At 38.2% G+C, this 13413-nt stretch overlaps 1 protein-coding gene across 12 annotated transcripts in view; it reads left to right on the top strand.

Annotated features, from left to right (window-relative positions):
- The window catches only part of RALGAPA2 (Ral GTPase activating protein catalytic subunit alpha 2), a 333808-nt gene that overhangs the window by 115433 nt on the left and 204962 nt on the right, over positions 1-13413 (top strand). For all 12 annotated transcript variants that reach the window (XM_032248229.1, XM_032248227.1, XM_032248225.1 and 9 more), the window contains 4 exons: positions 6264-6401; positions 8207-8304; positions 10355-10445; positions 12133-12309. In XM_032248229.1, coding sequence (XP_032104120.1) covers positions 6264-6401; positions 8207-8304; positions 10355-10445; positions 12133-12309 — 504 coding nt within the window. The remainder of the gene's footprint in view (positions 1-6263; positions 6402-8206; positions 8305-10354; positions 10446-12132; positions 12310-13413) is intronic.

The following is a 13413-nucleotide window of genomic DNA, read 5'->3' as shown; positions in this document are numbered from 1 at the left end:
TTGCTCTATAGTGAACAATTAGGTCTAGTCTAATTATTTTGTAGTGATTCTAGGATGAACTGGATCTTCTTCCTAAAAAGAGAAAGATCATTTTTATGATCTTTTTTAGTTTCAGAAATTTGGTATTGTAGATTAGTAGTTGTTGTTTTTGTTTTTTTGAGGCAGAGTCTTGCTTTGTTGCCCAGGCTGGAGTGCAGTGGCGCAATCTTGGCTCACTGCAACCTCTGCCTCCTGGGTTCAAGCAAGTCTCCTGCCTCAGCCTCCCGAGCAGTTGGGACTGCAGGTGTGTGCCACCATGCCCAGCTAATTTTTGTACTTTTTGTAGAGATGGGGTTTTACCATGTTGGCCAGGCTGGTGATCTTGGACTCCTGAACTCATGATCCACCAGCCTCGGCCTCCCAAAGATTAGTATTTTTTTTTTTAACATTGGCGATAACCTAGTTGTGGCTTTCTGTAGTACTAAATTATGTTATACTGTGTTTTAGCAAAGCAAAAGTAAAGCTTAAGTCCTCTGCTGGCTATGTAAAATACCATATTACTTTGTAGAATTTAAGGGAAGAAGTTAGTTTTACCAAGAGTGAGGACTATAATGTTTTTTTAGAAAACTCTTTTTCTCCAGTAACTATTAAAGGTAAAAAAAACAGTAAGAATGGTACATGGGAAAATTGTCACTAGTCAGTTAAATTAATGTTGAGTTTTAACTGCCCGATGATTAATAAAGTATTTAAAATGATTTTACCCCCTATTTGACTGATATATACCCCAAAAGAATTTTTTTTGTGGTGAAAAGTTTTCTTATGTCACAGTCCATTTTTTTTCATCTTTGGTTTCTCAAGTTTTTTACTAGATTGTCCAAAACATGTTCCCACAAGAAATCTCTTCCTGTTAGTAATTTAATTTTGGAAGCTTTTGTTCTCATGCAATATAACATTTTATTTTACTAAGACTCTTGGTTCCTGTGTATATGTATACAGTTCCAACTGAAGTTAAATATGATTTAGAGAAGTGGTTCTCAACTGGCAACAGTTTCAACAAGGCCTGGAGACACTTTTAATTGTCACAAGTGGGACAGTGCTACTGGCAGCTAGTGGGTGGAAGTCAGCTATTGATGCTGTTCAATAGCCTGCAATGCACAGAACAGCTCCCAAACAAAGAATTGTCTGGCCCAAAATACCAGCAGTGCTGAGGCTGAGAAATCCTGTGTTAGAGTGGAATCAAGTGTCCTGGGCTTGGTCTGTAGTTCCCTGCCTTTGCTATCTTTGTTCTTGATTTTGTAGCACAAGGGGTGAAAGGACTTCAGGGTATAGTGGCTTTGAGAACAACCTGCCATTCTCTGTTTCATCTGACTACTATGATGGTGAGCTGCTTAGCCTGATGCCATTGGTTCTTTACTATTAAATTGATGCCTTTGTCCTTTGTGACTGTCCTGTCAAGAGACTGACCCAAGGACAAATTGTATATTCTCTACTGGTTGGTTCATTAAAGTATTGAATTTGTCCTGCAGTTTAAATCCTAGTGTGTAGGCATATCCTGCTAACCTACTGCTAGATAATAGGACACTTAATTTTGCTTTCTGGCCACAAGTTCTGTACCCTATCAGCGACTGATTGCTAATTTTGTTTACATTTAAGTTAACATTTTTTTGTTGTTTTTATTTCTTATCTGTGTAACTAGTCAACCCAACAAAATTGTTTTAATAATATAAGCAATAGAGAATTACTTACTTTTAGCCACGATTGTATATTTTTCTGATCTTTTTGGGATTGTGTTTGGCAGCAGCAGCAGAATTTTGGGCAGGTTGTTTGTATTCTGGGAGGAAGAAGTGATGTTGTGTTTTGGAGTCACAACCACCTGTTTCCATTAATATGAATAGCTACATAAACACAGTTGGGGAGGTAGGACTGACAGTTTTTGTGATTTTCTTTTTTTTTTTCTTTGTGAGAACAGTTCTTTCCAGCTGTTCTATACTTTTTTTTGTTTTTGAGACGGAGTCTCTCTCTGTAGCCCAGGCTGGAGTGCAGTGGTGTGATCTCGGCTTGCTGCAACCTCCACCTCTCCGGTCCCGGTTCAAGCATTTCTTCTGCTCAGCCTCCCAAGTAGCTGGGATTACAGGTACATGCGACCATGTCCAGCTGATTTTTTGTATTTTTAGTAGAGACGGGGTTTTACCATGTTGGCCAGGCAGGTCTTGAACTCCTGACATCGTGATCTGCCCGCCTCAGCCTCCCAAAGTGCTGTGAGTGCCTCTTCTACAATTTTAACTGCTTTTTAGGTTGGGACATTTATCAGTCTGTAGCACTTAACAGGCCACACAGATGGTAGATTTTATTTTCTTTTAGGAATATTGTAATAGTAGTAATGAGAGAATCAACAGTCACCCCTTATTCAAAAAGGACATATTGGAACGGTATGGCAAACCTTGCCTCACTGCTTCTGGTTTATGTGCTTCCAGGAAGTGCTTTTTTGTCAGGACCTGGTCTGATTTACCTTTGGGAAATTTGATCTTGTGGGAAACCTCAAGATGCTGAGTTGATGCGCATTTCCTGTGCTTTTTATAGGATCAGATTGGTATCATACATGGTGTTTCAAAAATTAGGAAATTATACTATTTATTTTGCTTATGCAACCTTGTAAAAGGGAGAAATTGAACTCAGAAATTTTGTTATTGAAGAATGAGCCTCACTCCATTTAGCAAATGGAAGACTGATTAAGGAAGCCTTAAAAAGTTAGTGAAATTGCTGTGAAAAATAGAGGTCTGGAAAAATATAGAAGTTACTGAAAAGCTTACACACTTAATTTAATTTGATCACACTGCCTTTTCTTAATGGGAAAAAATGAAATTAGATCATTTTCAAGTGTTTTGAATGGAGCTTTAGAAAGTAATGGTTTAGTAACGGTATTGTGTAACTTACATTGTCAAGAGAAGAGAAAGTTAGTGCTTTGAAAATCTGAGCAATTGGGACTAGCTAAGCTTTAGAGAGAGTACATTATTTGACAAATCTAAGATAGAATTTAGCGCTTTGAAGTGATTTAAACAGAAATTGTGTGGCATTCAAAATAGAAGATGTGATAGATCTAGGATTTATTATGTAATTTTAATGTAACTGGTATAATTCTTTCTCTATTTTAAATATCAGATAACCTTGTCTTTTGATATTTGCATATCACTATTAAAATGATTTTCATTTGTTACGAAAGAACAACTGCTACAGCTAACCCCATAGAATGACAGCAGCTTTAACATAAATTGCTCTTTCTTAAATAAAATGCCAGCAGAGGGAGCCCAAGAACTATATAAAAAGGAAAAATAGTATAAAGAAAATGTTTGTCATTCATGTATTCATTTCTACAAAACATGTATTTAACATAAAGGATGAGAATGCCAAGAAATGTACCCTTACGAATCAAGAATTTGGGTTTAAATTGTGGCATAAGGAGAACTGAAAATTCTCTTTTCATACCGTCTCAATTGACAGTCAACTACAGGAGTAGCTCAGGGTACCTACAACACCACAGCACACTTAAGCGTCGTAACTCTCCCCTTCCTTCCCACTCAACACCCTGCCACTGACCACTATTCCTAAAGGCTTGGACTTCCTCCATCTGACAAGTCCCTCCTGACAGTTTTATAAAAACAAAGCCTTAAAAGCTGCATTAGGCCAGTCTGTTGGTAAGGCAGACCAGCTGGTGGTGGCAGGCTCTTCGTCCGTCTGCTGTGTTGAAGACCAGTGGGGACACTCTAATTTGGAAGCAATGGTGCTGTGGCTATATTGTATCCCACCAGATGGCGATGTTCTTTATCTTTAGAAAGATGCTGCCAGTGTTGGCTCAGCCCTTATTTGCTCCTGCTCATAGGCCAGAAATCAACATCTATCAGTTTTTGGCATCAGGCTTCAGAGAATAAAACCAACTCTTCCCACTATCCATGAAAAATGGCATTTGCCAATTATATTTTAGAAAGTTAGGCAGCTCTTGGGCTCCCTCTACTGATACTGGATTAACAAGGAGATTCATTAACAAACATAAACTCTTTCCAGAAGGTTTCAACATCTTGGATAATTAGAATAAACAATGAGAGAAGACAGCCGGAAGGGCTGGTCCTATGGTGTTATTTGGCTTTTGTTGCTGAAGGCTGAAGAGACTAGAAATAGATCTGTGAGAAGGATGTAGTCTACACTTTGGGATGTGTAGGTACATTAAAAATGTGCACATATGCTTTGTGTTTCTCTGTAGAAAAATGAACAGTTCTTGGCTGTTCAAAAGAAGAAGAAGGCAAAGACAACCTGGGAAACATGAGGCTTTAACGTATCTGCCTTTTCTTTCTACCTTGGCCTATCTCGGCTTGTACTCCAAACTCAGTTTCCTACCAGTGTCGAAAGCTAGCCGAGGTGGGCGGACTGCTTGAGACCTAGGCAACATGGCAAACCCCCATCTCTCTGAAAAGACAAAAATTTGTGGCCACAGTGGTGTGCGCTGAACTCCCAGGTAGCCAGGAGGGTGAGGTGGGAGGATCAGTTGAGCCAGGGAGGTCACATGTGCAGTGAGCTATGATCACACCACTGCACTCCAGCCTGGTGACAGAGCAAGGCACTGTTTCAAAAAAAAAAAAGTAAAAAAAAAAAAAAAAAAACAAGGAAATAGATAAATTTTTGTAAGTGAAGGATCACACAAATTTCATAGTTTTAAGGTCTTGTAACTGTATCAACATACTATAAAATGGCATTTTCATTTGGATAGAAAAAATAAAATAGCAACCCTTTATTGAAATCCTGTGTATTAAATTTAGAATCTTCCTACATACTTCGTGCATAAGGTGAGCCATCACTTTGCCTTATGACTCAGATTAAAGGATTATACAGAGGGTGGCTCATTGGCAGTGAGTTTCCTTTCAGGTGATAAACCAGGTGACCCAGCCAGTTAAGATACTCCAGGCTGAGTTTTGATCAACCTCTTCTTAGTAGTAGTAATTAGCAGATTAAAATTTTTGGAAAATACTTTATTCTAGTTATGTGGATGTAGAGGTTTATGACTATATCAGTGAGTGTGGAATGTAGTGTGAAACACAGCAGTGGGGCTTACATGTGGGCTAGGGAGCAAGTCCTGTAGGGAATATTCCCAGGGCAGCACAGCAAAGAGGGATGAGGGAGCATGTGTGAGTTTAGCATAGGGGAGTGAACAGCAGGAAGAAGAGAGCAGCAGGTGCCAACTGGGTTAGTACTACTGGAGATTAAAGTGAGCTAGAGAACCTTGCAAGGGGATCAGTATGTCCTGTGAGATCAAGGAAAGCCCGTATTCACCCTGACCAGCATGTGTTTGACGACTCTATAACAAGAGAGGGCTTTGGTGGGTTTTAAGAGGAGTGGCACAGTCAGATCTTTATTTTAGAGGGAGCATGGAGAGGATAAATATGAAGGTGGTAAGAAGATGGGGACAGTGATTAGTGATTAATTAGCAGAGTCTTAAAACAAGCTGTGTAAAAGATGGTGCAACCCTAAAGCTGTAACTCTAGAGAGAGGGTGGGCTGATAATTCTAGTGCCTTGGGTGGTCTTTACAGATTAAAGTGTACTGTGCAGTTTAGAAGTGAGCTGGGGGGAACTCATTCTTTAGGGAAATATAGCTTGTAATAATACTGAGATTATCCTGTGGTCCCTACCCATCTATGGTTTTCTATTTTATGTCATATATATATTGGTTTTCTCTGAATACCTGTGAATCATTCTGTACTTTAGAGAATAATTGGACGTTGCATTTGATGAAATAAGCCATTAAATAACTATAGAATTTTATTTTGGACAGTTTGGCACTTATCTGTTAAAAAGGAATAATGCAGCAGAAATTCCCGTTTCCTTTCATCTTCCTTTAGGGTGTGGGTGTGGGGGTGTGTGTGTGGGGGGGGGGTTGTTTTCTGCTCTTCTCAAATGTAAATTACCCATTCTATGCATCTCCTGGATCTCTCTTTCCTTGGCATGCCTGGCCCTGAAATTCCAAATGACTTTTACAGTTCTTAACCTTTTATTGTGGCTTTTTTCCTTTACTTTGATTGAAAAATAAAAGTTTTTATAGAGCTTAAGTGGAAAGTGTGTTCTTGGAGTGGAATATTAGGGGTTAGCACGTGTAGGAAATTTGATGGTATAAATGCAGATTATCTGACTTTGTGAAAAGCGTTTGAAATTTTTTTTTTAAATCTGTTGTTTTAAGTGGTGAATGTGTTTTTAAAAATCTTGAACTGTAACCTTGCATGTTTTGTGTTAATGCTCACAGAAGTGGAGGAGTGTCAACAGTCAGAAAATGCGCCTGCATCTGGATCTGGCCATCTCACGGTGGGACAGGAGCAGCAGGTCCTTCGGAGCAGCAGCACCTCTGATATCCCCGAGCCACTGTGCTCAGATTTTTCTCAGGGTACGTGGTGTCTTCAGTGATTAATACAGAACTATAGATTATGATAGAGGAATAAAAGCTGCATATAGCATTGCTTTGTACATGTATTCTAAATATATTTATTTCAAGGGAATTAACCTTTTAATTTGATTGCAAGGATGTGATTTATGGCAGTGAAATATTTGCACTATTTAAACGTTTGTCTAAATTTTATCTATCTATATGTAGATAATATACCCACTTTTTTAAAGGTTGGCATGTTTGAGAACTAGACAGGAGTCCAAGTGGCTGGAGTAGAAGAGAAACAGAGACTGTTATAACATGAAGTCAGGAAGGGCATCAATTAAGTATTACAGAAGGCAGGGCGGCAGGATGGGGGGCAGGGATGTAGGGAAAGGGCTGTGAGAAGAGCCATTAAAGTTGAAAATGAGAATGGAAAGCTGACCAGACTTGTGAAAAAGTTTATTAGCAGCTTGCTGACTCTGCTGAGGTTGAAAATAATAACTTTTAATAGCATTAATCTACACGGTTTCACCAGCAACTTGAAACAGCAACAGAGTGTGGAAAGCAAGGAGACAGATGGTTTGACCTATAAACAGCAAAGAATGTGTTTCTAAGTGAAAGAGTATGTTTAAAGTGTGTCGTATCAGTGGACCTACTTATTCTGTTTGGGTGTCATAAATTAAGACATTCTATTTGTCAACAAGTTATCTCCTATCTTTTAATGCCAGGGTCATGCTAGTCTCATCAGATGAGTAGGGAATTATTCTCACTTAGAAATTCCCTTGAAATAAGAAAATACAATAAAAGCTTCAGAATATGTGTTATCTGAAAAATTTTTGAAAGGTTTTATATAAAGTTATTTTTTTTTCCATATGTATTTGGTAGAAACTACCAGTTGCCTGGATTTTTCTTGTAGGAATGTTTTAAAATACCATTCATATTTTAACAAAATTTCAGTTATAGAGGAGGAATAAGTTTAAGAGCTCTGTTGTACAATATGGTGACTATAATTTGTAACAGTGTATTGTATTCTTGAAAATTGCTGAGAGTAGATTTTAAGTGTTCTCACCACAAAAAAGTAAGTATGTGATACATGTTCATTAGCTTAATTTAGCCATTGCACAGTACATACACACATTTCAAAACAACATGCTATATACAATACATTAATATAGTTTTTGTATGTTAAGTTAAAAAATTTAAAAAGTTTAAAAAAAAGTAAAATAGTTACAGGACTATTTAGATTTTCCTTTTCTTGTTTTAACTTTGATAAATTATGTTTTTTTTAGAAACTTACTCATTGTTTTCAAATTTATTGTTCCCAGATTATTCATAAAATCCTCTTATGATCAGTTTTAGTGTTTTCAGGCTTTGTGGTGATATTCCTTTTTTTATTACTGAAAACTGGTTATTTGTGCTCCCATCAATCTTTATTCTCAAGCAATACTGAGGCACCTTACTGATCTCTTCTTCCTGTTAGTTCACCAGGCCAGCCTAGGTACCCCTTCTCTGAGATGCCTTCCCCCAGACCCCAGGAAGGGTTTCATTGCCCTCCCCTGTACTAAGTGCGCTAAGTGAACTTGTTGGCCACAGAGAACAGTAATCAATCCACTCTCTTCAGAGCTCTCTGTGGGCCAGAGACCAGGTCTAAAGTGTGAACTTGACCCATAGGCTGCTGTTTTGCCAGGCCCATAATACCTGTTTTTACTTGTCTTAGAATATTTAAATTTAATGGTTACTTATATATAAAATCATTTTCCAGTTTTACTTTCTGAAACATTCCTTCTATCTATCTCTGCTACCCCCTGCTCCACCATTTCTAGGTCAAAAGGCAGAAAACGCACAGAATTTGAGTTCTTCAGAGCCTCAGCCTATTCAAGAGAATAAAGGACATGTGAAGAGAGAACACGAAGGAGTAACAGTAAGATATTTTCAAACCATTTCAGTTTGTCATTAAAAATAAACATTAGTTAGTGCTCAGTAAGTATATTTATTGGTGGCAGTGATAATTAAAACATTTTTTTTCCATTTAGACAGGTTATGGGCCCAAATGATGTTGATATCTTTCAGTATTTTACTTGCTTTCTATGTAAAATTACGGTCACATTACAAAAATAGGAAAAAATTAACGTGAAAATGGAGTTTGAGTTCTTCAGAGCCTGATCTGTGTATGGCACTGGATATTTTTAAGCAGTTACCTTTGCCTGTTAAACTTACATTTCAGATTCCCTATTCCTGACATCAGTTTAGGCAGCCTCCTCCTGACATGAGTTACTGGAATCAGTGAGTATTCACAAAGATGTTAGGTTTCTTTAAAATAAAATAAAATAAATTAAATGGCACTTATTTAAATATATATATAAATATAAAGAAGAAAATTAAAACATAAACCTATAACTCATTCATGCAGATAACCCCTATTCATTTTTTTTAATGTAGCATATATTCATAGAAAACTCAAACATCACAGAAAGATACAAAATTAAAAAGGGAGGGCCTCTTTTTGTTCCCCTGTTACTGGACAATAACCCATGTTAAGTTTCTTTTTTCTTTATTTTTTAAAAGGGCATGTGCCAGTTTACATTTGTATATTCTGTTTTCAGCAATGACAGAAATACCCACAAACCCATCAGCGTCTGATCAGGAATATCTACGGTGTTGTTTTTTGGCTTCTACACTCCTTCCTTGTTCCCTCTCTCTGCTGCCTCCCCACAGGGAGGGGCCTTACCTTGGCTTTGTGTTCATCATCCCCTTGCTTTGCTCTATAGTTTTGTTATATAAGTATGTATCTCAAAACAGAATGTTCTTTAGTTTTCCTTACTTTTGATTTTCAAATAAAGTACTGTTGCTTTGTTTACCCAGTTATGTGTTTTTAAGATTTGTCCACATTGTGGCATGCAGCAATAGTTCATCAAGTTTTCTATCATATGGTGTTCCACTATAAGTAGACCACAATGTGTTTTTCATTCTCTTGTTGGTTGACCTTTAGATTGTTTCCACCTTTTTGTTTTTATGAAAACTGTAGTCATGTACATTCTTGTATGTATTTCAGTGCCTACATGTTTAATGTTTTCTCTACGATGGCTATTTAGGATTAATGAGTTATAGAATACAAGAATGTTCTTCTTTAAAAGATAACCCCTGTTCTCCAAAGTGGTTGCGTCACTTATATTTTTGCCAACATTGTGTGGAGCTTCCATTCATCTGTATTCTTACCAATACTTTCTATTATCTGATTTTTTTTTCATTTTTATTGGTCAACTGGGTGAAAATAGGATATCTTATTTTGCATTTCTTAGACTACTAATGAGGTTAAAAATCTTCCCGTGTGTTTATTGGCCATTTTTGTTTCAAAATACTTTGTTTCAAAAAGTTGGCATATTTTGCTTATATACATTATAATTATTTTGTGTAATTTATGTATGTATTGTCTCTCCAAGCATATTATAACTTTTTAGAGGATGCAGATTGCCTCCTGATTTTTTTTTAATCCTGTGAATTTAATACAAGGTTAAGCAATGCTCAGGAGAGTCTGTGGCACACTTAACTAGGAGGACACTGAGTGGAACTTTAGAGCTCTCGGTAGAGTTTGTGCCTTCCCTCCCAGCACACTCACCGTTTGTGTGGATAATCTAGGCCTTCCTAGAGCATCGTGTTCACTATATATGTGTGCTTGACCAGAAAAATAAATAGAACTTTAAAACAAATTTCTTCCCTATGATTTGGCATTCCTTCTTAGATCAGTTTAATTGGATGTAAATTGACAAAGTAGAGGATATAAAGTGTCGGATCTTGAGTAACATGAAATTAAATATAGTAATTTGTGAAAACATATCCTTCAAATAGAAAACATCAGTTTATTTAGTTATTATTGTTTGTTTCTTTTTCTTTATAAATTTGGGCTAGAAACTTGAGTCTTGTAGAAATAAAAACTTTCCTGTAGTAAATACAGTATTTCTTTTTGTCTGAAGATCTTAGTTCGAAGAAGCAGCAGCCCTGCTGAATTGGATTTGAATGATGATTTGCAGCAGACACAAGGAAAATGTAGGGAAAGACAGAAGAGTAAGTACTGAGAAATGTGATCTGTTCCTCCAACTACGGAGTCGACATGTTCTACTTTCTTTTTATGTTATTTATTATTATTATTATTATTATTATTATTATTGTGATTTGAGACATAGTCTCTTTTGCCCAGGCTGGAGTGCTCTGACATAATCATGGGAGTGCTCTGGTACAATCATGGCCCACTGCAGCCTTAACCTCCCCAGGCTTAGGTGACCCTCCCACTGAAGTCTCCTGAGTAAGCTGGGACTACGGGCACATGCCAATGCACCTGGTTAATTTTTCCATTTTTTATAGAGCTAAGGTTTCAGCATGTTGCTCAGGCTGATTTCAAGCAACTGGACTCTAGCTCTTCCCACTTTTTATCTTCTAACTTGAGTGATTGCTTATCAATTTAAGAGAGATGATTGTTAAATGGTGTGTTTTCATTCCTGGAATCGTAGGATTGATGAAAGGTTCATTCATACATACAAAAAAACAATTCTACTCACCTGTACTTTGAGAGGCCTGTCTTTCTACCCCTGGGCCTTTCTTTCAGGTGAGCGTACATCAGAAGCTGATGGCATGAGTGAGCAGACAGACCAGAGAGAAAAATTACCTTCCCCAGAAAGTTCCCAGAGGCTAGAAGCAAAAGCCATCAGAAGTACATTCAAGTCAATGGGATAAATACTTTGAAATGAAATGGGATTAGAATCCTGAGACGTATAAACATATACCGTAAAATACAGTCTTAATACTCTGCTTTCCTGAAGTCAGGTGCCAGAGTAGCATAGTAAACACCTCCTCAAGTTCAGGATGGTTCCTGGTGGGTACAGAGGAGCTCCATCTTCACCCTGCTGGCTTAGAGCTCTTTGGGAGATGAAGTTTGGGACCTACCATTGGTCACCTGTTACTGAGACAACTTTCAGTTCTTTGTGAGTAAATAAAGGACAGCAGATTAGAAACAGCAGGGGTAGGGGACCCTTAGGAGGAGATACAGAGAGCAGCAGCCAGGAGGGTGAGCAGACAGAGATGTAGACACATAAAGTTGTTATGAAGTAGACAGTAGACTTGGAGAAGCAGAACTGCTCAGGTTTCTTTTATGTCAGACTCAATAGTGCTGTAAGTCTTAGTAGCCCAGCCTTATCATATTCTGACAAATTAGAACTTATTACTGTTTAAAGGGGAGAATTTCTGTTCTAGAAAATCTTTTGTATTATATTGGGGTGCTGTATCCCCAAATGACACTGAAAATGAGTCACCGTAGGTTTACGTCTACATGTGAGGCTTGGGGAATACAGTATCTTTAGACTCTTCTATCCGGCAGAGTAAACTTGCATTTGTGGTGGATCAGTTACTATCTTGTTCCTCCACCCACCCTCATTTTGTAAGTCTAGCACACTTTAGGATTTGGTGTAATTTGGGTAGAGGGGATGCTGATTGAAGACATGTTGATGAGTGCCACTTGAATGATACATAGTGGTGCTCATAATGACTATTAATATTCTGTATTTGGAAGATTCACTTTCTTGACCAAGAGCCCCACATGGACACTTTTTGAGCTCCTCTCAAGTTCTGCAGGTTCTGCCAAAGAACCTGAATGATTCCTCCTGTGTCTGCTGTTTGAATGTTTAGTTACTTGTATAACAGTAATTGTGAACGTTCTGATTTTCAGCTCCTTTAAACTGTGGTTCTTCTCTTATACCAGGTGAAAGTACCAACAGTGACACAGCTCCGGGCTGTAACAATGAGGCAGAGCTGTCCATGGGCCCATGGCAGACCTGTGAGGAAGACCCAGAGCTGAATACTCCCACAGATGTTGTGGCTGATGCTGATGCCCGTCACTGGTTACAACTGAGTCCCACTGATGCTTCAAACTTAACAGGTAAACTGCATTTTGAAAAAGAGGCACTCACGCAGGCAGCTGCGAGATCAGCTGTGAGTTCTTGGAGTCCTGTATGCAGAGGACTGCCTCCTACAACTGAAACAGTTGTAGGAGGAAGTGTGCCGTGCTCCTGACCACTGTCCAGTGTAGGAGGAAGGGATGGTATTCATGCCAAGCCTTTACCATCCCTGATTTAATTTCTTCTGCTCTAGAAAGAGGAAGAGTGATTTTTCCAACTCATACATGTTATAAATCCAGGATAAGTCAACGAGTGTAGATAGCTTATTGATTAATTAAAAAATTTTTTAAAGTATTTGATACATAAAATGTAAGTTGCAACATATGCAATGTGTAAGCTCCAGGGCACAGTAATAAAGTGAACACCAGTGAGCCTACTACCCAACTTAAGACCTAGCATGGCACCCAAGCCAGTGAGGCCTCCTTGAATTCTTTCTCAAGTCCCTCCCCTTCTCCCGTTATCCTGGAACCCTAGCACAAATTTGTTTTTATAATAATACCATGTGTGTCAAGCAACATATCATTTAGTTTTGTTTCTAAACTTTAAAAAAATAACTTCATATCCTTATTTGTTGCAACTTTTTTAACCTCAGTTTGTTTGACTTGAGAGCCACACTTTCTGGTTGGCTTCCAGGCACTGACGAGGAATAGCTAGGTGGTCTTGAGCTAGTAACTCAATCTCTGTCCTTCTATTTCTTTGTCTGTAAATTGGAGATAACAGCCCCTACTTTATAAAGGTTGTTGGAAAAATAAATGAATGAACTAACATCTTAGGTGCCCAAAATAGTGTGTGTGGAGCAGTCTGCAGTTTTAGCTATTCACACGTGCACACACATATTGTGTGACACTGGGTAAGTGAGCCTCACAATGGCTAAATTCTCTCACCTGTGTGACCAGGCTGATGAGAATGGGGAGACCATGGAGGAGCCAGGTTTTGTTTTGCTTTGTTTTGTGGAGTGTCAGAGAGACTCATGCTCTGAGGAATCGGTGCAGGAAAGGGTGACCAGAGCCAAGACTTTTCTGGTTGCCCATTCATGTTCACACACAGATACCTTGTGTGAAAACAACCACTACAAAGTAATAGTT

The sequence above is a fragment of the Sapajus apella genome, unplaced genomic scaffold (genome assembly GCF_009761245.1).
Source record: "Sapajus apella isolate SASKATOON/1434 unplaced genomic scaffold, GSC_monkey_1.0 scaffold65, whole genome shotgun sequence".
NCBI classification, from domain to species: domain Eukaryota; kingdom Metazoa; phylum Chordata; class Mammalia; order Primates; family Cebidae; genus Sapajus; species Sapajus apella.
The sequence above is the reverse complement of the archived record's forward strand: the minus strand, read 5'-3'. Positions and strand labels throughout refer to the sequence as shown.